Below are 27,562 nucleotides of genomic sequence, written 5' to 3'. Positions count from 1 at the left end.
GTTGAGATCAAGATGGCCGCCATTGGTTTTGTAGCAAGATGGCTGCCATCCTGGGCATCATGGTGGCTGCTCTTGTCATGTGAAACCAAGATGGCTGCCATTGGTTGTGTAACTCAAGGCCAAGATGGCCGCCGGACCAGGCAACGCAGTGGTTGCCGCTGAGCATCAGTTGGGATCAAGATGGCCGCCGTTGACCATGTCAGATGAGGGCCAAGGTGGCCACCAACGCGGCGGCAGAGCAATGCCGCCATTGGCTGAGCTGGCCAAGATGGCCGCCGTTGTGTAGATGACGGCCAAGATGGCCACCGACGTGGCAGAAGAGCGAGGCTGCTATTGGCTGAGCCAACCAAGGTGGCCGCTAATGCCTGCGTAGGTGAGGGCCAAGATGGCCGCCAGTGTGGTGGCAGAGCAAGGCCACCATTGGCTGAGCAGGCCAAGATGGCTGCCATTGTGTAGATGACGGCCAAGATGGCCGCCAATATGGTGGCAGAGCAAGGCTGCCATTGGCTGAGCAGGCCAAGATGGCCGCTGTGGCCACACCCACAGCCCAAGAGGGCAGCGGTTGGCGGCCATCTTGGCTCCCCGTGGCTAATGGTGACTGGGCCTGGTGGCCATCTTGAATTATGCCGTTGCCATGGCAACTTGATGGCTGTCTTGGATCCCGCTGCCTGCGGAAGGGGCAGGCGGCCATCTTGGATCCCGCTGCCTGTGGAAGGGGCAGGCGGCCATCTTGGCCCACCATCTTGGATCCTGCTGCCTGCAGAAGGGACAGGCGGCCATCTTGGCCCGCCATCATACATTCCCTGGGCAACCCAGAGCTGTGGTGTCGTCAGCGGCCATCTTTGTCCCACCTCCAACCAGCCCTGCAGCCATCTTGGCCCCTCTGTCCATGGCAGCCATTTTGCCCGGCCATTCTGAGGGCGGCCATCTTGGCAGCCATCTTCTAGCCCCCACCCCGCTCCCCCTACTAACACACGCCCCCCATGCCGAGCTGTCTCCCCCCCCCCACCCCTCAGCGTGCCCCCCTCTTTTTGTGGGGGGGAATCGAGCAGTTTTGGGATCCACGGGAGGTGATAATTCGGGGCGGCGGGGGAGGAAAAATCCCCTTGGTATTAAACTTTTGGGTTTTTTTGGTGGAAATAAGTGGTTTTGTGGGTTTTTTGTTCCATTGGGGACAGTGCGGGTGGGTGGGGGGGGACGACGGGACAGGGACGGCTGGGCCCTTTTTTTGGGGGTGGTAATTAGGCCACGAGTGGGGGGTAGGGCTGTTAATGAGCCTGACGAGCTCGTTAGGGAGGAGATGCCAGGGCCGGGTGCCCGGACGCCTGGGTCCCTTCACTGTGTCGTCGTGTCGTGTCGTTCCCCCCCCCCCCCCGACTTGGCAGAAGGGACCCAACGTCCGGTGGCCTCATTCATGATGCGGGGTGGAGGGGGCGGGGCCATGGCGCTGACGTCATTGGGGGGGCAGGCGAGGGGGGAGAGACACCAAAATCCCCCCAATTTGCCCCAAATACGTGTTTCCCCCCCCCCGGTTGCCAGAGCCCAATTAAGACCCCCCCCCATTAACACCCCAATATCCCTCCCTAATTAACACTCCTAATTAAGAGCTCCTAATTAATGTGTCTCAATTAAAAAGTTCCCTTATTAATGCTCCCCTGTAATTGCATCCTCAGTTAACAGCCCCTCCAATTAACGAACCCCTAATTAACACCCCCCATTAGTATCCCCTATTAAGAACGTCCAAGCAAGCCCCCCCAATTAAACACCTCCAAAACAACCCAATTAAAAACCTGCTAATTAATAACTCCTAATAGAGACTTTACCAATTAACGCCCTAATTAATAGCCCCTAATAGACCCCCTAATTAACAGCCCCCCCAATTAACAGCCTCAAGTAGATCCCCCCAACTAACAGCCCCAGATAGACACCCCCAATTAACAGCTCCTAATTAAGACTCCCCAATTACCCCACCAATTCAGCGCCTGCAATTACCCCCCCAATTACCACTCCCCAATTAAGTCTCCAAATAGCTGTCCCAATTAAGAACCCCCTAATTACCCCCCAATACACAGCCCCCCAATTAACAGCCTTCCCCAATCCAAATTAACACCCCCCCAATTAACCCCCCCTTAATTAACACCCCCCAACCCCCCTGCATAGACACCCCAAATTAACATCCCCCCCCCCCAATTAACCCCACCATTAATTACCCCCCCAGACGCCCTGCTCAAAGCCCCCCCCCCCATGACCCACATCGCCCGGGGGGGGGGCAAATCCCCCCTGATCCCCCCTAATCCCCGCCAGATGGTGCCCCCCCTCCCCCCCTTCCTCCTCCTCTCCCCTCCCCCCCCCCGGGTCCTTTTTATTTTTTTTTTGGGGGGGGGGGTGGATGGATCCCGGGGGGGGGGGTGTGGTGCATTGGGTGCCCCCCCGATGCGTTTCAAGGTCACATCAAGGTCACGGAGGAATTTTCCAGGCTGAGCCCCGGGAGGACCCGGGGGGGGGGGGGGGGGCAGGGGGGTCCGGGAAGGCAACACCCTCCCCCCCCCATGTCCCAACTGGGACCATTAATATTACACCCCCCCCCAAACTGGGACACCCCCTTCTCCCAGTTACCCCTTATTGGGGACACCCCCCCTCCCCAATTACCCCATATTAGGGTCCAACCCTCCCAGTTACCCCATACTGGGGTGTCCGTGCCCCCTCCCCCCCCCCAAACTGGGACCCCAGTAACACCCCCTGGACTGGGGGACACCCCCCCCCAAACTGGGACCCCCCCCCTCCCAGTTACCCCATACTGGGGTGTCCGTGGCCCCCCCCCAAACTGGGACCCCAGTAACACCCCCTGGACTGGGGGGACCCCCCTCCCAGTTACCCCATACTGGGTTTCTCCCCCCCCCCCCCCGGGACCCCCCCCCATTGGTCCATCCCGGGGGGGGGGGGCGGTACAAAAAAAGACGTTTATTGTATAAAAACGACCTTAAAAACACGCCGGGGGGCGGGGCCAAGCGGCAGGGGCGGGGCTGGGGGCGGAGCCAACGCCAGGAGGCGTGGCCAGGGCTGTATGGGCGTGGCTTTAAAAAGCACCGGAGGGTGCGGCTTAGGGGGGTGGGCGTGGCCAGGAGGGGGGCGTGGCCAGGAGGGGGGCGTGGCCAGGAGGGCAGGGCAGGGGTGAGATGGGGCGGGGCTTCGCATGGAGCAGGGCGGGGCTAAGCGGGTGGGCGGAGCCGGGTGGGCGTGGCCTCCGGCAAAGGGGGCGTGGTCAGTCGGAGTCGGCCGGTTCCCCCTTCAGCAGCAGCTTCTTCCCGCGCGGCACCAGCCCCTCCCCCCGCGGGCGGCGACCCTTCGTCCTGGGGGGGGGTGGGTGGGTGGGTGGGGGTGTCAGGGACCCTCACCCCCCCCCCCGTGCACCCCCACCCCCCTCCGAGGGCACCCAGGTATCTGGGACCTCACACCCCCCCCCTAATTCCCCCCCAGGGACCCCAATTCATCCTGGACCCCCCCAAGGGGACCCCAATTCAACCCGGACCCCCCCCCCAGTTATCCCAATTCATCCTGAACCCCCCCAGGAACCCCAATTCATCCCATACCCCTCCCCCAGGGACCCCAATTCATCCCGAACCCCTCCCCCCCCAGTTACCCCAATTCATCCTGAACCCCCCCCAGGGACCCCCAATTATCCCGGACCCCCCCAAGGGGACCCCAATTCATCCCGGACCCCCCCCCCCCCAGTTACCCTAAGTCATCCTGAACCCCCCTAATTCATCCCGAACCCCCCCAGGGACCCCAATTCATCCCATACCCCCCCCCCCCGGGACCCCAAATTCATCCTGGACGCCCCCCCAGGGACCCCAAATTCATCCTGGACCCCCCAAGAGCACCCCAATTCATCCCAGACCCCCAGGGGGGCAGGGGGGGCACCCCAGGACTCACGGTCGTGGCGGAGCCGCCCCCCCCTCGGCCGCCTCCAGCGCGTCGTTAATCTCCTTCAGCATCTCGTAGCGGCGACGCCCCCGGATCTGTCGTGGGGGTCGTGACCCCACCCCAAAAAAAAGGGGGATCCCAGGTGTCCGGGATGGCCCTACCCCCCCCCGCTCCCTAGGGACCCCCCGTCTGCCCCCCCCCCCCCAATAACCTATAGGCCCCCCAAGTGCCTGCTGGGACCCCAAATTGTTCACATGGGACCCCCCCAGGCCCCCCCATTACCCCAAATTTCCCCCCCCCCAGGTCCCCTAACTGCCTTGTGGAACCCCAAATTGCTCCCTGGAACCCCCAAACAACCCCTGGCACCCCCCAAGCGCCTCCTGTGACCCCAAACTGTCCACCCGAGACCCCTAAGCACCCCCCGAGACCTCCAACTGCCCCCCCTGGGACCCCCAAATATCCCCTGGGACCCCCCCCAACTGCCCCTCAGGAGCCCTAAGCCCCCCCCCGGGACCCCCAAAATTGCTCCCCACGGGACCCTCCCCATGGACCTCCCCCAACTGCCCCAAGGGACCCCCAAATCCCCTCCCCAGGACCCCAAATTGTGTTGCACCCCCCCCGGACTGACCTGCAGGCAGAAGACCTCGGAGTCGGGGTTCAGCACCCGCTTCTTGGAGCTCTCGGGGGCTTCAGCCGTGGGTGACAGGGCTGGGGGGGGGACGACACACACGGGGTGGGACCCCAACATCCCGGGGGGGGGACAATGGACCCACGGCTCAGGGGGGGGGAGACCCAGGGACCCCCCCCCAAACTGTCTGGGACCCCCCACCCAACCATGGGCATCCCCAGGGACACCCCCCCCCCCCACCCCCCATGGACACCCCACCCCAGGGACCCACGTGTGTGTGTGTGTGGGGGGCACCCCCAAACAAGGGAATCTGGGGCTCCCCCCCCCATCCATCCCCCCCTCCCTGGCCCTGCCCCTCCACTCAACCCCGCCCCCTCCCTGACCCTGCCTCCTCTGCTCAGGCCCCGCCCTCACCCCACTTGGCTCCGCCCCCTCCTCCCTGACTCCTCCACTCAGGCCCTGCTTCTCCTCCCAAACCCCGCCCCCTCCTCCCTGACTCCTCCACTCAGACCCTGCTTCTCCTCCCAAACCCCGCCCCCTCCTCCCTGACTCCTCCACTCAGACCCTGCTTCTCCTCCCAAACCCCGCCCCCTCCTCCCTGACTCCTCCACTCAGGCCCTGCTTCTCCTCCCAAACCCCGCCCCCTCCTCCCTGACTCCTCCACTCAGGCCCTGCTTCTCCTCCCAAACCCCGCCCCCTCCTCCCTGACTCCTCCACTCAGGCCCTGCTTCTCCTCCCAAACCCCGCCCCCTCCTCCCTGACTCCTCCACTCAGGCCCTGCTTCTCCTCCCAAACCCCGCCCCCTCCACTCAGGCCCCACCCCCTCCTCCCTGACTCCTCCACTCAGGCCCTGTTTCTCCTCCCAAACCCCGCCCCCTGGGCTCAGGCCCCGCCCTCACCGCGCTTGGCCCCGCCCCTCTTGCGGAAGTTCTCCTCCTCGATCTTGCGGTCCCGGCCAGGGCAGGCGCAGACCCGAACCTCGAAACAGCGACGGCCCAGGATCTGACCCCTGGGGGGGGGGAACCCCCCATCATCAGGGACTCACCCCCCGTCCTGCCAGGAGCCAGGCCCCCAGGCAGCCTCCCCCCCAAAAAAGGGACACCCCCCCCCCCCCATGACCCCCCCTCCAGGGACCCAGGCATCTGGAAAGGTCCCCACCCTAGGGACACCCCCCACCCACGGCCCCCTCCTAGGGTCACCACACATCCAGCTGGACCCCCCCATGTAGCCCCCCCACCCATAGACACCCCCCTAGGGACACCCCCCCACCCATAAACCCCCCCAGGGACACCCCTGCTCCCCATACCCCCCCCATGGATACCACCCCCCCCCCAATAAACCCCCCTCCATGGACCCCACCCCCCCACCCATAAACCCCCCCCATGGATCCCCCCACCCATAGACCCCCCCCATAACCCCCCCCCCATGGACACCCCCCCCCACCCCCCCCAGGCACCCAAATAGACCCCCCCTAGGGACCCCCCACCCCACCCATAGACCCCCGCCCATGGACACCCCCGCCCCCCATAAACCCCCTAAAATCCCCCCCCCCCATAGATCCCCCCCCCCACCCAGGCACCCAAATGGACCCCCCCTAGGGACCCCCCACCCCACCCATAACCCCCCCCCATGGACCCCCCACCCCCCATAAACCCCCTACAATCCCCCCCCACCCCCCCCAGGCACCCAAATAGACCCCCCCTAGGGACCCCCCCACCCACCCAGGCACCCAAATAGACCCCCCCCTAGGGACGCCCCCCCCCACCCATGGGTGCTGTGCCCCCCCCCCGGCTCACCCCGGCCCCTCCAGCGTGAGGATGGCGAGGATGGGGCGCCTGTTCATGCCCCCCATGCAGGAGCTGTTGCACATGAAGTTGTACAACACCGTGGTACAGTCGGAGCCCACCTGGGGGGGGGGGACACACACGGTTATGGGGGGGGGGGACACCCCAAAATCCCCCTTCTGAGCCCTCCCCGGGGAGGATTTGGGATGCCAAAGGGGGATTTTGGGGGGGCTCAGGGGGCTATTTGGGGGGGTTTTGGGGGGCTGGGGGGTATTTTGGGGGGTCCCAGGAGGTATTTTGGGGGTCCCAGGGGGATAATTTGGGGGTCTGGGGGGGTATTTTGGGGGTCCCAGGGGGATAATTTGGGGGGCTGGGGGGGGCTTTGGGGGTCCTGGGGGATAATTTGGGGGGCTAAGGGGGTATTTTGGGGGTCTGGAGGGGTATTTTGGGGGTCCTGGGGGATAATTTGGGGGTTCCAGGGGATATTTTGGGGGTCTAGGGGGTATTTTGGGGGTCCTGGGGGGGTATTTGGGGGTCTGGGGGGTATTTTGGGGGTCCTGGGGGGGGCTTTGGGGGGCTGGGGGATAATTTGGGGGGCTAAGGGGGTATTTAGGGGTCTGGGGGGGTATTTTGGGGGTCCTGGGGGATAATTTGGGGGGCTGGGGGGGGTATTTTGGGGGTCCCAGGAGGTATTTTGGGGGTCCCAGGGGGATAATTTGGGGGTCTGGGGGGGGTATTTTGGGGGTCCTGGGGGGGTATTTGGGGGTCCTAGGGGGGGCTTTGGGGGGCTGGGGGGGTATTTTGGGGGTCCTGGTGGGGTAATTAGGGGCTGGGGGGTATTTTGGGGGTCCCTGAGGGGTATTTGGGGGTCTGGGGGGGGTATTTTGGGGGTCCAGGGGGATAATTTGGGGGGCTGGGGTGGGCTTTGGGGGGCTAAGGGGGTATTTTGGGGGTCTGGGGGGGGGTATTTGGGGGTCTGGGGGGTATTTTGGGGGTCCTGGGGAATAATTTGGGGGGCTGGGGGGGGTATTTTGGGGGTCCCAGGGGGATAATTTGGGGGTCTGGGGGGGTATTTTGGGGGTCTAGGGGGTAATTTGGGGGTCCTGGGGGATAATTTGGGGGGCTAAGGGGGTATTTTGGGGGTCCTGGGGGGGTATTTTGGGGGGCTGGGGGGGGCTTTGGGGGTCCTGGGGGATAATTTGGGGGGCTGGGGGATAATTTGGGGGGCTAAAGAGGTATTTTGGGGATCCTGGTGGGGTATTTAGGAGCTGGGGGGTATTTTGGGGGTCCCTGGGGGGTATTTGGGGGTCCCGGGGGGGTATTTTGGGGGTCCCAGGGGGATAATTTGGGGGGCTGGGGGGGGGCTTTGGGGGTCCTGAGGGATAATTTGGGGGTCTGGGGGCGGTATTTAGGGGTCTGGGGGGGTATTTTGGGGTTCAGAGAAATAATTTGGGGGGCTATGGAGTACTTGGGGGTCTAGGGAGTATTTTGGGGTCCCAGGGGGACGTTTGGGGTCTGGGGGGGGGAATTGGGGGGGCCTCAGGAGCCTCTTTCAGGCCATCTGGGAGGTACTTGGGGTCTGGGGGAGATTTTGGGGTACCTGAAGGTATTTAGGGGTCCCGGGGGGGGTATTTGGGGGTCCCAGGGGGGCACTTGAGGTACCAGGGGGATATCTGGGGTCCCTGAGAGATATTTGGGGTGCCTAAGGGGGTACTGGGGTCCCTGGGGGGGTACATGGGGGGGTACTTGGGGGTTCAAGGGGAATATTTTGGGGTACCCAAATATATTTGGGGGTACCTGAATATATTTGGGGGTCTCAAAATATCGGTGGTTATGGGGGGATTGCGAGGTCCTGGGGGGGGGGGGATTTGGGGGTCTCAGGGGGATTTGGGGGTGCCAGGGGGGTTGGGGGGTCCGGGGGGGGATTTGGGGGTCCCGGGGGGGGGGGAGGGATTTGGGGGTCACCTCCGGGGGCTCGTAGGGCACGGCCACGCTGTGCCGCTTGGTGGTCTCGTCGTCGTGGTAACGAGCCTGGGGGTTCCCCTCCACCCGGATCAGGTGCTGGGCGGGGGCCAGGCCTGGGGGGGGGGGGCACCCCAAATCAGAGCCTGACTCTTATCCCCCCCCAAATATGCTTCTGTACCCCCAAATACCCCCCCCAATCCTCCATAAGCACCCCCTGTGCCCCAAAAACCTCAGCGGCCCCCCCCAAAACCCCCCGATGCCAATGAGCCCCCCCCAAATCTCCCAACCCCCTCCCTACCCCCCCAACACCCCCCAGCCCCCCAAATCCCCCCCAATCTCCCCCAGCCCCCCAATTTCTCCCCAATTGCCCCCCCAAACCCCTCCCAGCCCCCCAATTCCCCTCCAATTTCCCCCCAAACCCCCAATTTCCCCCCCAGCCCCCCAATTTCTCCCCAATTGCCCCCCAATTTCCCCCCAGCCCCCCAATTCCCCCCCAATCGCCCCCCCAAACCCCTCCCAGCTCCCCAATCCCCCCCCAATTTCTCCCCAATTCCCCCCCAATTCCCCCCAAACCCCCAGTTTCACCCCAATCGCCCCCCCAAACCCCTCCGAGCTCCCCAATCCCCCCCAATTTCTCCCCAATTCCCCCCCAATCACCCCCCCAATCCCCCACTTCCCCCCCCAGCCCCCCAATTTCTCCCCAATTGCCCCCCAATTCCCCCCCAAACCCCCAATTTCTCCCCAATTGCCCCCCAATTCCCCCCCAAACCCCCAATTTCCCCCCAATCACCCCCCCAAACCCCCAATTCCACCCCCCCAGCCCCCCAATTCCCCCCCAATCACCCCCCCAAACCCCCCCAATCCCAGCCAAGGGCAGGGGGCTGGGGGGGGGGGGGGTCCCCACCATCTCCGGGCCCCCCACATCTCTCGTGGTGGGGGCAGCGCCGCACGACCTCGGCCACGTGCTCCGACTTCTTATAGACGGCGACGGCGCGGAGCAGCGTTCCTGGGGGGGGGGGCACCCCAACTTTCACCTGCACCGGGCAGGGCTTGGCCAGCCGGCAGTACAGCTTGTTCAGCTCGGGGGAGTACTGGGGGGGGGGGGCACGGATTTTGGGGGTGTGGGGTACCCCAACACTGCTCAGGACCCCATCCGGGACCCCCCCCCCCCTTGCAGTGCCTGGATGCTGGGGTTCCCAAAACAGGACACCCCCTCCCCCCCCAAAAATTAGGGTCCCCCCATCTAGAGCCCCCCTACAATGGCTGGATACTGGGGGCCCCAAAATGGGACACCCCCCCCCCCCCAAAATCGGGGTCCCCCATCTAGGACCCCCCCACAGCACCCACATACCAGGGTCCCCAAAACATGACCTCACCCCCTGGGCCCCCCCGAACCCCAGGGCCCCCCCACCCCCAGGTGCCCCCCCAGACCCCTCGACCCCCTGGGCGCCTCCTGACCCCCAAGTCCCCCCCCAACCCCCCGGGGCCCCCCAAAACTCCTGCCCCCCCCGACCCCCAGGTCCCCCCCCAGACCCCCCGGCCCCCCTGTCCCCCAAGTCCCCCCCCCGACCCCCAGGTGTCGTCGCCCCCCCAGCCCCCTGGACCCCCCTGACCCCCCCCAACCCCCAGGTCCCCCCCCACCCCCCCGACCCCCAAGTCCCCCCCTGACCCCCAGGTCACCCCCGACCCCCTGGACCCCCCTGCGGTCCCCTGATCCCCAGGTCCCCCCCGACCCCCCAGCCCCCCCCCCCCACCTGCCGGGGCCCCCCCCGACCCCCAAGTCCCCCCCTGACCCCCAGGTCCCCCCCGACCCCCTGGACCCCCCTGCCCCCCGGGGCCCCCCCCGACCCCCAGGTCCCCCCCCCCCCCACCTGCCAGGGCCCCCCCTGACCCCCAAGTCCCCCCCCAAACCCCCTGGACCCCCCCCAACCCCCAGGTCCCACCGACCCCCGGGCCCCCCCCCACCCGCTGGGGCCCCCCCTGACCCCTTGACCCCCAAGTCCCCCTGCCCCCCAAGTCCCCCCCCAACCCCCAGGTCCCCCCCAGCCCCCCGGGGCCCCCCAAAACTCCTGCCCCCCCCAACCCCCAGGTAACCCCCAGGTACCCCCCAGCCCCCCGACCCCCAGGTCCCCCCCCACCCCCCCGACCCTCAAGTCCCCCCCTGACCCCCAGGTCCCCCCCTGCCCCCCCCGGGGCCCCCCCAACCCCCAGCCCCCCCCCCCCCACCTGCCAGGGCCCCCCCTGACCCCCAAGTCCCCCCCCAAACCCCCTGGACCCCCCCCAACCCCCAGGTCCCACCGACCCCCGGGCCCCCCCCCCACCCGCTGGGGCCCCCCCTGACCCCTTGACCCCCAAGTCCCCCTGCCCCCCAGGTGTCCCCCCAACCCCCAGGTCCCCCCCCAACCCCCCGGGGCCCCCCAAAACTCCTGCCCCCCCCAACCCCCAGGTACCCCCCACCCCCCCGACCCTCAAGTCCCCCCCTGACCCCCAGGTCCCCCCCTGACCCCCGGGGCCCCCCCAACCCCCAGCCCCCCCCCCCCCACCTGCCAGGGCCCCCCCTGACCCTCAAGTCCCCCCCCAACCCCCAAGTCCCACCGACCCCCGGGCCCCCCCCCACCCGCTGGGGCCCCCCCTGACCCCTTGACCCCCAAGTCCCCCTGCCCCCCAGGCCCCCCCCACCCCCCAGCCCCCCCCTGCCCCCCAGGTCCCCCCCCAGCCCCCCCCGCCCCCCAAGTCCCCCCCCCCCCCCCCACTCACGGTGCAGGTGACGGACTTGGCGGTGCCGGTCTCGCGGAAGCGCAGGCGGAAGTCGTGGTGCCCCCCGTAATCCTCCGTGGACGGCACCACCGGGGAGGGGGGCACCGGGGGAGGGGGGGGCTCCGCGGGGAGGGGGGGCGGCACCAGCACCCCACTGCCGGGGGGGTCCAGGGGGGACCCCACGGGAGTCGGGTCCTGGAGGGGGAGGGGATGAGGGGTGCAGGGTCAAGCTGGGGGTGCTTTTTTTTTTTTTTTTTAGGGAGGGGGGCCCTTGGGTGTTGGGGTCCTGTTTTTGGGGTGGGGGTCCCTCAGGGTGGGGGTCCCTTGGGTGCTGGGGTCCCTTGGGGGCTGGGGTCCCTTGGGGGCTGGGGTCCTGTTTTTGGGGTGGGGGTCCCTCAGGGTGGGGGTCCCTTGGGTGCTGGGGTCCCTCAGGGTGGGGGTCCCTTGGGCTGGGGGTCCCTTGGGTGCTGGGGTCCCGTTTTTGGGGTGGGGGTCCCTCAGGGTGGGGGTCCCTTGGGTGCTGGGGTCCCTCAGGGTGGGGGTCCCTTGGGCTGGGGGTCCCTTGGGTGCTGGGGTCCTGTTTTTGGGGTGGGGGTCCCTCAGGGTGGGGGTCCCTTGGGTGCTGGGGTCCTGTTTTTGGGGTGGGGGTCCCTTGGGCTGGGGGTCCCTTGGGTGCTGGGGTCCTGTTTTTGGGGTGGGGGTCCCTTGGGTGCTGGGGTCCCGTTTTTGGGGTGGGGGTCCCTCAGGGTGCTGGGGTCCCGTTTTTGGGGTCACCTGGGGGCTGGGGTCCCTTGGGGTGGGGGTCCCTCAGGGTGCTGGGGTCCTGTTTTTGGGGTCACCTGAGTGCTGGGGTCCCTTTTTTGGGGTGGGGGTCCCTTGGGTGCTGGAGTCCTGTTTATGGGGTCACCTGAGTGCTGGGGTCCCTTTTTTGGGGTGGGGATCCCTTGGGGTGGGGGTCTCAGAGTGCTGGGGTCCCTTTTGGGGGGTCCCTCAGGGTGCGGGTCCCTTTTGGGGGGTCACCTGGGGGCTGGGATCACTTTTTAGGGGTGGGGGTCCCTTGGGTGCTGATGTGCCCTTTTGGGGGGCCCTCAAGGTAGGAGGCTCTGGATGCTGGGGTCCCTTTTTTGGGGGTGCTGGGGTCCCTTTTTGGGGTTACCCAGGGGCTGGGGTCCATCAGGGTTGGGGGTCCCAGGGTGCTGGGGTCCCCTGGGTGCTAGAATCTGCTTTTTGGGGGTGCTGGGGTCCCTTTTTTGGGGATCCCTGGATGTCAGGGTCCCTCAAGGTGGGAAAGGGTCTCAGGGTGCTTTTGGGGTCCCCTTTTGGGGTCCCCCCTGGATGCTAGGGTCCCTTTTTTGGGGGGGTCTCAGGGTGCTGGGGTCCCCTTTTGGGGTCCCCCTTAGGTGCTGGGGTCCCTTTTTTTGGGGGGGGGGTGTCTCAGGGTGCTGGGGTCCCCTGGGTGCTAGAGTCTGCTTTTTGGGGGTGCTGGGGTCCCTTTTTTGGGGATCCCTGGATGTCAGGGTCCCTCAGGGTGGGAAAGGGTCTCAGGGTGCTTTTGGGGTCCCCTTTTGGGATCCCCCTTGGGTGCTGGGGTCCCTTTTTTGGGGGGGGGGGGTCTCAGGGTGCTGGGGGTCCCTTTTTTGGGGTCCCCCCCGGATGCTAGGGTCCCTTTTTTGGGGGGGTCTCAGGGTGCTGGGGTCCCCTTTTGGGGTCCCCTTGGGTGCTGGGGTCCCTTTTTTGGGGGGGTCTCAGGGTGCTGGGGTCCCCTTTTGGGGTCCCCCTTGGGTGCTGGGGTCCCTTTTTTTGGGGGGGGGTGTGTCTCAGGGTGCTGGGGTCCCCTGGGTGCTAGAGTCTGCTTTTTGGGGGTGCTGGGGTCCCTTTTTTGGGGATCCCTGGATGTCAGGGTCCCTCAGGGTGGGAAAGGGTCTCAGGGTGCTTTTGGGGTCCCCTTTTGGGGTCCCCCCTGGGTGCTGGAGTCCCTTTTTTGGGGGGGGTCTCAGGGTGCTGGGGGTCCCTTTTTTGGGGTCCCCCCTGGATGCTAGGGTCCCTTTTTTGGGGGGGTCTCAGGGTGCTGGGGGTCCCTTTTTTGGGGTCCCCCCTGGATGCTAGGGTCCCTTTTTTGGGGGGGGTCTCAGGGTGCTGGGGGTCCCTTTTTTGGGGTCCCCCCTGGGTGCTGGGGTCCCTTTTTTTGGGGGGGTCTCAGGGTGCTGGGGTCCCCTTTTGGGGTCCCCCTTGGGTGCTGGGGTCCCTTTTTTGGGGGGGGTCTCAGGGTGCTGGGGTCCCTTTTTTGGGGGGGGTCTCAGGGTGCTGGGGTCCCTCAGGGTGGGGCTCTCAGCCCACCTAGGTCCCTTTTTGGGGTGCCCCCCTCCCCCCCCCCCCCCAAACTCACCCACACCGGCAGCTCCTCGGGGAACGAGTGGATGTTGTCGGGGAGCCTGGGGGAGGGTCAAGGTCAAGGTCAGCGTGACCCGGGGTGACCCCGACCCCCCCCTCCCCACCCGTGTCCCCCCCCCCACTCACATGTTCCAGATGTCGAGGAACGCTTCGCCCTCCGACAGCGGCTCCAGCTCCTCCGCCATGACGTCACGGGGGGGGGGGGGGGAGGGCGGGGGGCACCCCGACACCTGGGTCCCCTGTTTTTTTTGGGGGGGGGGGGGGAAGGAATTAGAGCACCCCGGTCCTGTCTCGTGTCCCCCACACCCAAACTTTTTTTTTGGGGGTGGGGGGTGGGGTCTGATGCTCCGCCCCTTTCCGTGAAGCCCCGCCCCCTCGGGAAGTGAAATGAGGGTAAAACCCGCCCGAATCGGTCAAATCCGGGGGGGGGGAGGGGGAAGGAGCCTTTTTTTTGGGGGGGGGTGGAGGGGGGGGGCTCTTGGGTGGGGGAGGGGGTGGCCACCTTGGGTGGCCACCCCCTCCCCCACCCAAGAGCCCCCCCCCGCCCCATTCTGGGGCCCCCAAAAATCCACCCAGCCGTTCAGAACAGGCACCCCCCCCCCCCAAAAAAAAAAAGGGTCCCAGGACTCCCCCACCCCCTCCATTTGCAGCCCCCCCCCCCCCCCCCCGCCGGGAGCCTCCTCCCCCTTCTCCATCCGGATGGGGGGAGGGTCCCAAAAAAGGGACCCCACACCCTCAGGGGACCCAGGCGTTAAGGGGGGACCCCTCCCCCTCCAAAAAGCCCCCCCCCCACCCACAGGGGACCCCCCCCAGGAGGGGGAACCCCCCCCTCTCCCCCTGCCCCCCCCCCCCCCGCTACCTCCGGCCGCTCCCGCCGCTGCTGCCGCACGCGCTGGGGAATCCCCTGTCCTGTTCCCGGCGTGCACCGCGCGAGGAGGGGGCGGAGTGACGCCGCGCCGCCATCTTGGTTGAGGGCAAAAAAAAAAAGGGGGGGCGGGGTCTCCTGCCCATTTCCCGCCCCAATTAAAAAGAGCCCCCGGGCTGCCCCTCCCCCACCCCCTCGGGTGCCCTTTGCACGGGTGGGGGTGGGGGAGGGGTGGATCATTAACTGCCAGAGCACCCGGGCGGTAGGGACCACCCCCACCCCCCACCGGGACCCAAGGGTGACCCCCCCCTCCCCCCACCCAGGGGACTTCGCCCCCCCCCACCCCCCCACCCCCGAGGCTGCCCCGGCTGCGCTGGAGCAGGTAGGGACCAGGGACGGAGATTTGGGGCTATTTCCCGGAAATGTGGGTCCCGTTTCCTGGAAATGTGGGTCCTATATCCTGGAAACCTGGGTCCCCCTGTCCCGGAAACCTGGGTCCTATATCCTGGAAATCTGGGTCTCCTCATCCCGGAAACGTGGGTCCTATATCCCGGAAATCTGGATCCCCCCCATCCCGGAAATCGGGGTCCCATTTCCTGGAAATTGGGGTCCCCCATCCCGGAAATCTGGGTCCCATTTCCTGGAAATCTGGGTCCCGTTTCCTGGAAACCTGGGTCCCCGTATCCCAAAGATATGGGTGCTATATCCCGGAAATCTGGATCCCCCCCATCCCGGAAATCGGGGTCCCATTTCCTGGAAATTGGGGTCCCCCATCCCGGAAATCTGGGTCCCATTTCCTGGAAATCTGGGTCCCGTTTCCTGGAAACCTGGGTCCCCGTATCCCAAAGATATGGGTGCTATATCCCGGAAATCTGGATCCCCCCCATCCCGGAAATCGGGGTCCCATTTCCTGGAAATTGGGGTCCCCCATCCCGGAAATCTGGGTCCCATTTCCAGGAAATCTGGGTCCCGTTTCCTGGAAATCTGGGTCCCTGTATCCCAAAGATATGGGTGCTATATCCCGGAAATCTGGATCCCCCCCATTTCCTGGAAATTGGGGTCCCCCATCCCGGAAATCTGGGTCCCATTTCCTGGAAATCTGGGTCCCATTTCCTGGAAATCGGGGTCCCATTTCCCGGACATCTGGGTCCCTTTTTTACAGGCTCCTGAGCCGCGTCCCGGACTGCCGGGTCCCCGTGACCCCCCCTCGGTCCCCCCCGTGACCCCCCCGGACTCCTGGGTGCCCCCCCGACCCCCTGTGACCCCCCCTCCCCAGCCCCCCTTGGTCCCCCCCGTCACCCCCTGAACTCCCGGGTCCCCCCAAACCCCTGGGGTCCCCCCAGACCCCCCGGGTCCCTTCCACCCCCCGTGACCCCCCCCAAATCCTTTATCCCCCGGACTTGGGTGTCGTGTCCCCCCCCCCCCCGGACTCCTGCGACCCCCCCAAACTCCTGTATCCCCTGAACTCCTGGGTGCCCCCCTGGGTGCCCCCCCAAAACTCTTGGGTGCCCCCCCATCCTCCTAGGTGCCCCTTCGCCCCCCCTGGATGCCCACCCCAAAACTCTTGGGTGCCCCCCCGTCCTCCTAGGTGCCCCCCCGTCTCCCTGGGTGCTCCCCCCACCCCCTAGGTCCCCCCCCTAAACTTTTCGGTGCCCCCCTGGCCCCCTGGGTGCCCCCCCCCAACCCCTAGGTCCCCCCCCAAAACTCTTGGGTGCCCCTCCCGGGCCCCCCCCGTCCCCCTTGGGTGCCCCCCCTACCCCCTAGGTGTCCTCCTAAAAGTCTTGGGTGCCCCCCCCGGCCCCCTGGGTACCCCCCTAAAACTCTTGGGTGCCCCCCCCGGCCCCCTGGGTGCCCCCTCCCAAACTCTTGGGTGCCCCCCCCGTCTTCCTAGGTGCCCCTACGCCCCCCTGGGTGCCCCCCCCAACCCCTAGGTCCCCCCCGCCAAACTCTTGGGTGCCTCCCCGCCCCCCTGGGTGCCTCCCCAAAACTCTTGGGTGCCCCTCCAACCCCTAAGTGCCCCCCCCAAAACTCTTGGGTGCCCCCTTGGGTGCCCCCCTGGCCCCCTGGGTGCCCCCTGCAGCCCCGACTCCCCCCAAAACTCTTGGGTGCCCCCTTAGGTGCCCCCCCGCCCCCTTGGGTGCCCCCCCCAAAACTCTTGGGTGCCCCCTTGGGTGCCCCCCCCGCCACCTTGGGTGCCCCCCCCCGGCCCCCTGGGTGCCCCCCGCAGCCCCGGGCCCCCCCGGCCCCCCCCGGGGGGTTGGGGGGTGCTGTGCGGCGCCTTCCTGCAGGTGGCGCTGGTGTGCGGGGGGGTGCGCGCGCTGGGGCTCTGCCTGCGGCCGCTAGGGGGCGCCTTCGGGGCCAGGGCGGGGGCGGCGGCGTGGGTGGGCTCCGCCCCTTTGGCAGCGCTGCAGCTGGGGGGTGAGGGGCACTGGGGGCACTGGGGGCACTGGGAGGGGACTGGGGGGGGACTGGGGGGACTGGGAGGGGACTGGGGGACTGGGGACTGGGGGACTGGGGGACTGGGAGGGGAACTGGGGGTACTGGGAGGGGAACTGGGGATACTGGGGTACTGGGATGGGGAACTGGGGATACTGGGGGCACTGGGAGGGGACTGGGAGGGGACTGGGGGGACTGGGAGGGGACTGGGGGACTGGGGGACTGGGGGACTGGGGGACTGGGAGGGGAACTGGGGGTACTGGGAGGGGAACTGGGGATACTGGGGGCACTGGGAGGGGACTGGGAGGGGACTGGGGGACTGGGGGACTGGGGGACTGGGGGACTGGGAGGGGAACTGGGGATACTGGGGGCACTGGGAGGGGACTGGGAGGGGACTGGGGGACTGGGGGCACTGGGGGACTGGGGAACTGGGGGACTGGGAGGGGAACTGGGGGTACTGGGAGGGGAACTGGGGATACTGGGGTACTGGGATGGGGAACTGGGGATACTGGGGGCACTGGGAGGGGACTGGGAGGGGACTGGGGGACTGGGGGACTGGGAGGGGACTGGGGGCACTGGGAGGGGACTGGGGGCACTGGGAGGGGACTGGGGATACTGGGGGCACTGGGAGGGGACTGGGGAACTGGGAGGGGACTGGGGGCACTGGGAGGGGACTGGGGGTACTGGGGGACTGGGATGGGGAACTGGGGGTACTGGGGATACTGGGAGGGGAACTGGGGGTACTGGGGGTATTGGGGGCACTGGGAGGGGACTGGGGATACTGGGGGACTGGGATGGGGAACTGGGGGTACTGGGGATACTGGGAGGGGAACTGGGGATACTGGGGGTACTGGGGGCACTGGGGGCACTGGGAGCAGAACTGGGGATACTGGGGGCACTGGGAGGGGACTGGGGAACTGGGATGGGGAACTGGGGGCACTGGGGGGGACTGCGGAACTGGGATGGGGAACTGGGGATACTGGGAGGGGAACTGGGAGGGGAACTGGGATGGGGAACTGGGGATACTGGGATGGGGAACTGGGGATACTGGGAGGGGAACTGGGATGGGAACTGGGATGGGGAACTGGGGGCACTGGGGATACTGGGATGGGGACTGGGATGGGGAACTGGGGAACTGGGATGGGGACTGGGGATACTGGGGGGGACTGGGATGGGGACTGGGGGGACTGGGATGGGAAACTGTGATGGGCACGGGGGCACTGGGGGCACTGGGGGACTGGGATGGGGACTGGGGGCACTGGGGGGCTGGGGGAACTGGGGGGAGTGGGGGGACTGGGATGGTGGCTGGGGGGACTGGGATGGGGAACTGGGGATACTGGGATGGAGGACTGGGGGAACTGGGGACACTGGGGGGACTGGGATGGGGGAACTGGAGGAGCTGGGGGCACTGGGATGGGGGGATGGGGGAACTGGGGGCACTGGGATGGGGGGCTGGGGGTGCTGGGAGGCTCCTATTCACCCCCCTGGGGCACCAGTCACACCAGTAACGGGCACTGGGAGCACTGGGATTGCCTTTGCCCATCTCTCCGGGATACCAGTCACACGAGTAACGGGCACTGGGAGCACTGGGATTGCCTGTGGCACCTCCATGGGGCATAAATCCCACCACTAAAGAGCACAGGGGACACTGGGAGGAACTGGGAGCACTGGGATTGCCCCTCTCCATCCCCCTGGGGTAGCAGTCACACCAGTAAAGGGCACTGAGGGGAACTGGGAGCGCTGGGATTGCCTTTGGTACCTCCATGGGGTATCAATCCCACCAGTAAGGGGAACTGGGAGCACTGGGATTGCCTCTGGCATCTCCACAGGGTATCAATCCCACCAGTAAGGGGCACTGGGGGGAAATGGGAGCACTGGGATTGCCTCTGGCACCTCCAGGGGCTATCAATCCCACCAGTATGGGGCACTGGGGGGAACTGGGAGCACTGGGATTGCCTTTGGCACCTCCATGGGGTATCAATCCCACCAGTATGGGGTACTGGGGGGAACTGGGAGCACTGGGATTGCCTTTGGCACCTCCATGGGGTATCAATCCCACCAGTATGGGGTACTGGGGGGAACTGGGAGCACTGGGATTGCCTCTGGCATCTCCACAGGGTATCAATCCCACCAGTAAGGGGTACTGGGATCACTGGGACACCCCCCCAGTCCCCCCAGTAAGCAGCCCTGGGGGCCCCGCCCCCCCCATTGCAGGGCCCCTGGGCAGCACCCTGAGCACCCGCTTCGGCGCCCGCCCCGTGGCCATGGCTGGGGGGTTCCTCTCGGGCCTGGGGCTCCTCCTGGGGGCCTTCGCCACCCACCTGACCCACCTCTACCTCAGCGTGGGGGTGCTGGCGGGTACGGAGCAGGGGCTGCTGGGAAACGGCGCGCCGGCTGGTTGGGTCACCTAGAACGTGGGGGGGGGTCATTGGGTGACAGACGGGGTGTGAGAGGGGTTGGATGACCTAGAACGTGGGGGGTCATTGGGTGACAGACGGGGTGTGAGAGGGGTTGGGTGACCTAGAACGTGGGGGGTCATTGGGTGACAGACGGGGTGTGAGAGGGGTTGGGTGACCTAGAACGTGGGGGGGGTCATTGGGTGACAGATGGGGTGTGAGAGGGGTTGGGTGACCTAGAACGTGGGGGGTCATTGGGTGACAGATGGGGTGTGAGAGGGGTTGGGTGACCTAGAACGTGGGGGGTCATTGGGTGACAGACGGGGTGTGAGAGGGGTTGGGTGACCTAGAACGTGGGGGGTCACTGGGTGAGGGATGGGATGCAAGGGAACATGGGTCATCTAGAACATTCTGTGACATTGGGTGGCCAGGACCTGTCTGGGCCACTTGGGTGACCTAGAACACCCCATCGCATTGGGTAACCAAGACCCCCCCATCCCATTGGGTGACCTAGACCACCCCACCCCATTGGATGACCCAGACCACCCCATCCCATTGGCTGTCCTTAGATAGCCCAAAGCCATCGGGTGCCCCCCATTGGCCGGCCGTGCCCACGGGGTGCCCCGCCTCTCCCCGCAGGCCTGGGCTGGGCGTTGGTCTTCACACCCTCGCTGGGGACCGTGGGCCGCTACTTCCCGGCGCGACGGGCGCTGGCCACCGGGCTGGCGGTGTCGGGCGCCAGCGTCTCGGGACTGGCCCTGGGGCCACTGGTCCCGCTGCTGCTGGACACCTACGGCTGGCGGGGGGCTCTGCTCCTCCTGGCCGCCATCTCCTTCAACTTGGTGGCCGCCGGCGCTCTTCTCCGACCGCTGCCCGTCCCTAACGAGTCCCCGGGGCCGCCGCGGGATGGGCGGGGGCTGATCCGGTTGCTACGGCACGGCCCCTTCCTCCGCTACGCCTTGGCCTTCGTCTTGGTGGACGCCGGCTACTACGTGCCCTTCGTCCACGGGGCGGCTCGTGCCCACGAGGTGGGGTGCGACGAGCACCGTGCCGGGTTGGTGATGGCGGCGATGGCGGCGATCGATGGAGGAGGTCGGGTCGCCGCTGGCTGGTTGGCCGCCCGCCCGGCCGTCCCCCTGCTCCGTCACCTTTTTGCCTGGGCGGTGCTGACGGGTTTGACGTTGTTGCTCCTGCCCTTGGGGACGTCTTTCGGGGGTCTCTTGGCCTTGGCCTTGGCCTACGGGTTCTGCGCCGGGGCCCTCGTACCCCTCCAGTTCGCCGGCGTGGCCGAGGTGGTCGGCGCTGGGCGGTTGGTCCACGCCATCGGCCTCATGCAGATGTTCGAGAGCTTCGGGTCGCTGCTGGGGGCACCTTTTGCTGGTATGGAGGTGACGGGAGGATTGGGTGACCTAGAACCGGTCATGGGGGGCACCTAGGGCCTGGTTGGGGGACACGTCTCCCATCCCCACGGCTCGTTGGGTGGGCAATGGCTCACGGTGGGGTTGGGTGACCTAGAACCAGTCATGGGGGTCATCTAAGGCCCGATTGGGGGTCATCTAGGGCCCGGTTGGGGGCCACGCGCCCATCCTGATGGCTGATTGGGTGGGGAGTGGCCTGTGGTAGGGTTGGGTGACCTGGATTCGGTGACGTGGGGCACCCGGGGCTGTTCCTGGGCCTCTTTTCCCACCATCTTAGACCAAAAACGGCCCCATGAGCCCACGGTGGCGCTGGGTGACCTCAGCCGTGCCGCAGGTTCTCGGTACCCCAAGGGGATTGGGGTTCCCTTGGGACACCCAGGGACGTTCTGGGTGCCCTGACCCACATGCTCCTGCTCCCCACACCCTTGGGTCCCCCCCCAGCGGTGGCCAGGCAGGTTCTAGGTGGGGTTCCAGGTGCCCCAACCCACACGTCCCTTGTTCCCCAACCCTTTGGACCCCCCCAAGGTGGTCTCTGGGCAGGTTCTGGGGGGGTGTTGGGGTTCCAGGTGCCCCAACGCTGCCCTATTTCAGGTTGGCTGCGGGACGTGACCGGGACCTACACCATCTCCTTCCTCGCTGCCGGTGCCTTCCTCCTGGCCGGGAGCCTCCTCATCCTCACCCTCCCCGGCTTCTTCCACGCTTCCCGGGGTGTCAGCGGCAAAGAGGGGAGCCCCATCCCGGCCCCCGATGGCCCCGAGTCCCCCCCGAGCCCCCCCGAGCCGCTTTAGAACTGAAAACCTTCTGCTCCCCACAAAGCTGGGCCCGGGCTCCCGTCCTTCCTTCAGCACCCATGGGTGGGGTGGGGAGGGTGGGTGTCACACCCCCCCCGGGTTGGGGATAACCCATTAAAACACAAGGGGTTCTGGGTATCCCAACAAGTGCCTAGTTGTGGGGGGGGTCAGTTCTAGGTACCCCAACAGGGGTCGGTTCTAGATGACCCAACCAGGGCCCTGTTTTGGGGGGCTGGTTCTAGGTAACACAAGGGGGGGGCACTGCAGGGAGATTGGGGGGGGGGGTGTCAGTTCCAGGTAACCCAAAGGGAGGGGGGGTCCACTGCGGGGAAGTTTGGGGGGGTTGGTTCTAGGTAACACAAGGGGGGGGCACTGCAGGGAGATTTGGGGGGGGTCAGTTCCAGGTAACCCAAGGGGGGGGGTCCATTGCAGGGAGTTTTGGGGGGGTTGGTTCTAGATAACCCAAAGCGGGGGGGTCCATTGCGGGGAGATCTGGGGGCTCGGTTCTAGGTAACCCAAGGGGGGGGGCTACTGCGGGGAGATTTGGGGGGGGTCAGTTCTAGGTAACACAAGGGGGGGTGTCCATTGCAGGGAGATTTGGGGGGGTCGGTTCTAGGTACCCCAACCGTTCCAGGTACCACATCGGATCTTCCCAGGCAGAAGCGGGACCATGGGGCGGGCAAAGCTGAGGCGACGCTTTATTCCATTGGCAGCTGCCTGTGAAGGGGGCGTGGCACCTCCGGGGGGGCGTGGCATGTCCCCGGGGGGGGCGGAGCTAGAGGGTGGTGAACTTGTGGTGGGGACGGGTGAGTTTTTCGGGGTGGTCGGAGGCCATGAGGGAGATGTCGCGGAAGATGTCGAGGTAGGTGTCGTCACCTGGGGGGGGACACACGCACCCCGAAATGGGACACCCCACCCCCCCTCAAGCTCCCTATTGCGTCCCCCGAATCCCCAAATTTTGGGGACACCCCCCCCCCCCCAAAATCTCCATGAAGACACCCTGAACTTGGGCTGCCTCAAATATAGGGACCCCCTTGGGGAACCCCAAACACAGGGAACCCCCCCCAGGACCCCCCTTGAGGTCAGCCCAAACTCAGGGACTCCCCCAAATCCAGGGACACCCCCCCCAAACCCAAAGACACCCCAAACTCACCCCCCTGACCCCTCAGGTCTTTCTCAGGACCTGAGAACCACCCAGAAACACCCCGGCAATGCGCCCCCCCAAGAACCCTCAAATCCAGGGACACCTCAAAACCCCAGAGACCCCCCCAAACCCTGACCCCCCCTCCCCCAATATCTGGAGCCCCCCCAAACCCACCAGTCTGCCCCTGGGCCACCTCCAGCTCCCGCATCTTGGCCAGCCGCAGCCTGGGGAAGAGAAAACGGGGGTGGGGGGTGGGTGAGAAGGGGGGTACCCCCACCCAAGGGTGCCCACGGGGGTCCCCTGGGGGGTCTCACAGGGTGACGATGTCAGCGTTGGCCAGATCGATGGCGATGGTGAGGGGGTCCTTGCCGTCTGCGTCCACCGCGTTCACGTCAGCCCCCCGTTTCAGGAACAGGCAGGCCAGGCTGGAATTTGGGGGGGGGGGGGGTGTCACACATGGAGATGGGGGGGACACACATTGGGGGGGACGTGGGGGTTCAGGGGGGCACACGCATGGTGAGGTCTCCCATCCAGGCACTGAACAGGGCGGCACCTGCTTAGCTTCCCGGCGGGGGAAGGTGTGCTGTGTCCCCCCAACCTTGGGAGATTGCACCCCCAAAAGGGGAATGGGGACCCCCCCCCAAGGGAATGGGGACCCCCCCAAAAAGAATAAAAAGCTTTCTAAAGGGATAAGAGTTTCCCTAAAAAAATTAGGGCTCTTCAAAGGATAGTAGGGAGCCTCTCAAGGAAATAGCTGCCCCCCAAAGGGAATAGAGACCCCCCCAAAATGGCATAGGGACCTCCCCAAAGGAATAGAGACCCCTCAAGGGAATGGAACCCCCCAAAAAGGGAATAGAAACCCTTCAAATTAATAGGTATCCCCCCAAAAAGAAATAAGAAGTCCCCAAAGGGAAATAGGAAACTCTCCCAGAGAATAAGAGCTTTCAAAAAGCCAACAGAAAGACCCCAAAACAGAATACAAATCTCCTAAAAAAATAGGGGCCCCCCCAAAGGGAACAAGGACCCCCCCCAAGGGAAGTGAGCACCCTCAAAAAAAAGGGGTTACCCCCCCCCCCCGTATATGCCCAGGCTCAGGTCACCCATCCAGGCACCGCCCAAGGCAGCCCCTGCTTAGCTTCCCCGCCAGCCGCCTTTGGGGTGGGCGGCGCCACCATTGATCAAATGGGGGGGGGGGGTGGGCAGCACCCCCATTCCCCCCCAGTTCCCCCTCCCAGTACGACACTGGGCCGTACCCAGTATGCCCCAGCATGGTGGCGTGGTGCAGCGGCCCCCGCCCGCGGCTGTCGCTCTGGTTGACGCTGGCTCCGTTCTGCAGCAGGAACTCGCAGGCCAGCAGGGAGTTCTTTGGCGGGGGGGGGGGGGGGGGAGGCACCCAATTAGGGGAGAGGTCCCCTAGCACCCTAGGGTGCTCATGTGGGTACCTCCCGCCCCCCCATCCCTCTGGTTACCGCGGCGACGGCTTGCAGCAGGGGGGTGCGGTTGTCCTCGGCGGAGTTGACCCAGCCAGGGTCGGCGCCGTGGGCCAGCGCGTCGGCCATGGTGGGCAAGCGGCGGCGCTGGGCCGCCCAGTAAAGCAGAGCCCCGGGGTGGAGGCTGGGGGGACCCTCGGCTTCCGAGGGCTCTGGGAGGGGGGGGGGGTGGGGGGGGTGGGGGGGGTGGGGCTTCAGGCCACGCCCCATTTCACCCCGCCCCCTTGAACCAGCTCTTCCCACCCGCTGCCCAGAAGCCCCGCCCATCACAGAGAAGCCACGCCCACACAACATAAGCCCAGCCCCACCCCAAAACCACCCCCCTTCCACGTAAGCCACGCCCCATATGCACAGCTCCGCCTCACTAGCAAGCCCCGCCCTCCACAAGCCCCGCCCTTCCACACAAGCCCCGCCCCCATCCACAAGCCCCGCCCCTTGAATGGCAAGCCCCGCCCACACAAGCCCTGCCCACAACCTCAAGCCCCGCCCCTCCACCCCAGGCTCCGCCCCCACCCATGAGGCCCCTCCCCTCCACCCTGGAGGCCCCGCCCCCACAACGAGGCCCCGCCCCTCCAGCCCAAGCCCCGCCCCCTACCTCGAGGCCCCGCCCCCTACCTCGAGGCCCCGCCCCTCCACCCCAAGCCCCGCCCCTCCCTACCTGGGGGTTGGTGGCTGCGGGGGGTGGGGCTGCCGCGGGGGGCGGGGCCTGGCCGGGATGGGCGGGGCCGGGGGGGCCCCCCCGGGAGCCCCGTGACGAATTTCTTCTCCACGTATTTGGCCCGGATCCAGTCCTCCCGCTGCGCCCTGGGGGGGTTTGGGGGGGTTTGGGGGGGTCCTGGGGGGGCTGGGGAACCCGGGGGGGGTCCTGGGGGGGGGGGGGTTTTCCTCCTGCTGTGCCCTGGGGGGGTTTGGGGGGTCCTGGGGGGCTGGGGAGCCCGGGGGGGGGGGTCCTGGGGGGGTTCCTCCTGCTGCATCCTGGGGGGGTTGGGGGGTTCGGGGGCGGGCTGGGGGGCTGGGGAACCCTGGGGGGGCTGGGGAACCCTGCGGGGGTCTTGAGGGGTTCCTCCTGCTGCACCCTGGGGGGCTCAGGGGGTCCTGGGGGGGCTGGGGACCCCGGGGGGGTCCTGGGGGGGGTCCTCCTGCTGCACCCTGGGGGGGTTGGGGGGGGTTGGGGGGTTCTGGGGGGGCTGGGGAACCCTGGGGGGGCTGGTGGGGGGGTTTGGGGGGTCCTGGGGGGGGTCTTCCTGCTGCACCCTGGGGGGGTCGGGGGGGTTTGGGGGGTCCTGGGGAGCCCAGGGGGGTCCTGGCAGGGTTCTCCCAGTGCTGGGGGGCTGGGGAACCCAGGGGGGTCCCGGGGGGTTCCTCCCGCTGTGCCCTGGGGGGGTCTGGAGGGGGGTTGGGGGGGGGGTCCTGGGGAGTCGGGGCGGGGGGGGGTCCTCCTGCTGCACCCTGGGGAGATTGGGGGGGGTCTGGGGGGGGTCCTGGGAGAGCCCTGGGGGGTTCTTGGGGGGGTCTCCCGCTGCACCCTGGGGGTTTGGGGGGGGCCTGGAGAGGATCCCGGGGGGTGCTGGGGTCCTATCACCCTTTGGGGGGGGGGGGGGCACAGGACTTTGGGGGAGTCCCAGGGGTCCCAGCAACCCTCAGGTTGGGTTTTGGGGGGGGGGGGACGGGACACGACTCCTAGGGTTTGGGGTTCTGACCCCCCCCCCCCCCAAATTTTGGGGGTGCAGTGCTGAGGGGGGGTTGTTCTCACCGGGAGCAGCCGGGGGGGGGTCTCTTCACCCCCATCTCCTCCACCCGAGCCTCGTAGATGCGGTTCAGGGTGCTGTTCCCCAGCTCGCACATCAGCTGGGGGGGGGGACACACACGACACCCCCAGATTGTCAATTGGGGGGGGGCACCCCCTCCCAGCCCCCCCCCCCCCCCCCCCTTCCCAGTGCTCCCAGTTACCTTCACCAGTTCAGGCTCCCAGGAGTCCAGCGTCAGCGAACGCACCTTGGAGAAGTGGACCCCCAAGCTCCTGGGGGGGGGGGAAGGGGGAATTTGGGGGGGTCAGGGGGGGGTCCTGAGGGTCCTGGGGGGGCATTGGGGGGGTGTCTGGGGGTCCTGGTGGGTTCTGGGGGGGACATTGGGGGTCCCTGAGAGTTTGGGGGGGGGTCACTGGGGGCGTCTGGGGGGGCATTGAGGGTGCCTGAGGGTCCTGGGGTGTCCCTGGGGGGGGCATTGGGGGTCCCTGAGGGAGTCTTGGGGGGCCCTGGGGGGCTCTGCAGGGGGTATTGGGGGGCCCTCAGCTGATTTTGGGGTGCCCCTGTAGATGCAGAGAGTGATGCTGGGTCTGGGGACCCTTGGTAGACCTGGGGAGGGGGGGGCTTGGGGGTTTTTGGGGTGCCCTGAGGGCTTTCTGGGGTACCCTGGAGGGGGGTTGGGGTGCCCTGCAGGTTTTGGGGTGCCCTGAGGGATTTTGGGGTGCCCCCATGTACTCTGCACCCCTTGACACCAAGGATGATGCAGAATCCGAAGATGCTATGGGGACCCTGGAGGGACCTTGGGGGAGTTTTGGGGTGCCCTGGGGCGGGGGTTTTGGGGCACCCTGATGTATTTTGGGGCACTCTCCAGGATTTTGGGGTACCCTGGGGGATTTTGGGGTGCCCCTGTGTACTCTGCACCCCTCAAAACTGAGGATGATGCTGAATCTGGGGATGCCCTGGGGACCCTGGAGGGACCTTGGGGGGGGTTTTGGGGCACCCTGAAGGATTTTGGGGCACTCTCCAGGATTTTGGGGTGCCCCGCGGGTTTTGGGGTGCCCTGGGGGATTTTGGGGTGCCCCCATGTACTGTGCACCCCTTGATACCGAGAACGATGCCGAATCTGGGGATGCCCTGGGGACCCTGGAGGGACCTTGGGGGGGGTTTTGGGGCACCCTGAAGGATTTTGGGGCGCTCTCCAGGATTTTGGGGTGCCCTGAGGGATTTTGGGGTGCCCTGGGGGATTTTGGGGTGCCCCCATGTACTCTGCACCCCTCAAAACTGAGAATGATGCTGAATCTGGGGATGCCCTGGGGACCCTGGAGGGACCTTGGGGGGATTTTGGGGTGCCCTGGGGGGGAGGGTTGGGGCACCCTGATGTATTTTGGGGTGCCCTGAGGGATTTTGGGGTGCCCTGGGGGATTTTGGGGTGCCCCCATGTACTGTGCACCCCTTGATACCGAGGACGATGCCGAATCTGGGGATGCCCTGGGGACCCTGGAGGGACCTTGGGGGGGGGTTTGGGGCACCCTGAAGGATTTTGGGGCGCTCTCCAGGATTTTGGGGTGCCCCGCGGGTTTTGGGGTGCCCTGGGGGATTTTGGGGTGCCCCCATGTACTGTGCACCCCTTGATACCGAGGACGATGCCGAATCTGGGGATGCCCTGGGGACCCTGGAGGGACCTTGGGGGGGGTTTTGGGGCACCCTGAAGGATTTTGGGGCGCTCTCCAGGATTTTGGGGTGCCCTGAGGGATTTTGGGGTGCCCTGGGGGATTTTGGGGTGCCCCCATGTACTCTGCACCCCTCAAAACTGAGAATGATGCTGAAT

At 66.6% G+C, this 27,562-nt stretch overlaps 3 protein-coding genes across 3 annotated transcripts; 1 reads left to right on the top strand and 2 right to left on the bottom strand.

Moving 5' to 3' along the window:
• Positions 1-2,941: 2,941 nt before the first annotated feature.
• On the bottom strand, positions 2,942-14,355 carry TP53 (tumor protein p53). The gene is made up of 11 exons (XM_054811826.1): positions 14,309-14,355; positions 13,576-13,688; positions 13,445-13,490; positions 11,059-11,253; positions 9,206-9,392; positions 8,302-8,414; positions 6,349-6,458; positions 5,452-5,561; positions 4,553-4,632; positions 3,934-4,019; positions 2,942-3,350 (listed from the first exon to the last, which is right to left on the bottom strand). Exons 2-11 carry the CDS (start codon positions 13,632-13,634, stop codon positions 3,263-3,265), a joined length of 1,074 nt encoding a protein of 357 aa, XP_054667801.1. The 5' UTR covers positions 13,635-13,688; positions 14,309-14,355; the 3' UTR covers positions 2,942-3,262.
• A 403-nt stretch (positions 14,356-14,758) lies between these two features.
• Positions 14,759-21,425, top strand: LOC129200512 (monocarboxylate transporter 13-like). The gene is made up of 6 exons (XM_054811827.1): positions 14,759-14,850; positions 16,206-16,225; positions 16,508-16,732; positions 18,965-19,108; positions 19,786-20,526; positions 21,156-21,425. The coding sequence occupies exons 1-6, from the start codon at positions 14,759-14,761 to the stop codon at positions 21,350-21,352; spliced, it is 1,419 nt and encodes a 472-aa protein (XP_054667802.1). The 3' UTR covers positions 21,353-21,425.
• Positions 21,426-22,036: 611 nt separating this feature from the next.
• LOC129200510 (arf-GAP with coiled-coil, ANK repeat and PH domain-containing protein 1-like) lies at positions 22,037-26,014 on the bottom strand (the record flags this gene model as incomplete). The annotated part of the gene is made up of 8 exons (XM_054811824.1): positions 22,037-22,231; positions 22,674-22,723; positions 22,814-22,924; positions 23,753-23,862; positions 23,969-24,141; positions 24,648-24,793; positions 25,743-25,837; positions 25,940-26,014. Coding segments are annotated over 8 exons (861 nt in total), but the record flags the coding sequence as incomplete, so codon positions are not given.
• Between the last annotated feature and the right edge of the window lie 1,548 nt (positions 26,015-27,562).

The sequence above is a fragment of the Grus americana genome, unplaced genomic scaffold (assembly GCF_028858705.1).
Source record: "Grus americana isolate bGruAme1 unplaced genomic scaffold, bGruAme1.mat scaffold_237, whole genome shotgun sequence".
Classification (NCBI taxonomy): domain Eukaryota; kingdom Metazoa; phylum Chordata; class Aves; order Gruiformes; family Gruidae; genus Grus; species Grus americana.
The sequence above is the reverse complement of the archived record's forward strand: the minus strand, read 5'-3'. Positions and strand labels throughout refer to the sequence as shown.

Coding starts and splice junctions, on each gene's coding strand:
- TP53 (XM_054811826.1), bottom strand. CDS start 13,634: ATGGCGGAGGAGCTGGAGCCGCTGTCGGAGGGCGAAGCGTTCCTCGAC. Junction 11,254..13,444: donor CCGAGGAGCTGCCGGTGTGG/GTGAGTTTGGGG, acceptor CTCCCCCTCCAG/GACCCGACTCCCGTGGGGTC. Junction 3,351..3,933: donor GGGGCGGCTCCGCCACGACC/GTGAGTCCTGGG, acceptor ACCCCCCCCCAG/GACGAAGGGTCGCCGCCCGC.
- LOC129200512 (XM_054811827.1), top strand. CDS start 14,759: ATGTGGGTCCTATATCCTGGAAACCTGGGTCCCCCTGTCCCGGAAACC. Junction 16,733..18,964: donor GGCAGCGCTGCAGCTGGGGG/GTGAGGGGCACT, acceptor CCCCCATTGCAG/GGCCCCTGGGCAGCACCCTG. Junction 20,527..21,155: donor GCTGGGGGCACCTTTTGCTG/GTATGGAGGTGA, acceptor GCCCTATTTCAG/GTTGGCTGCGGGACGTGACC.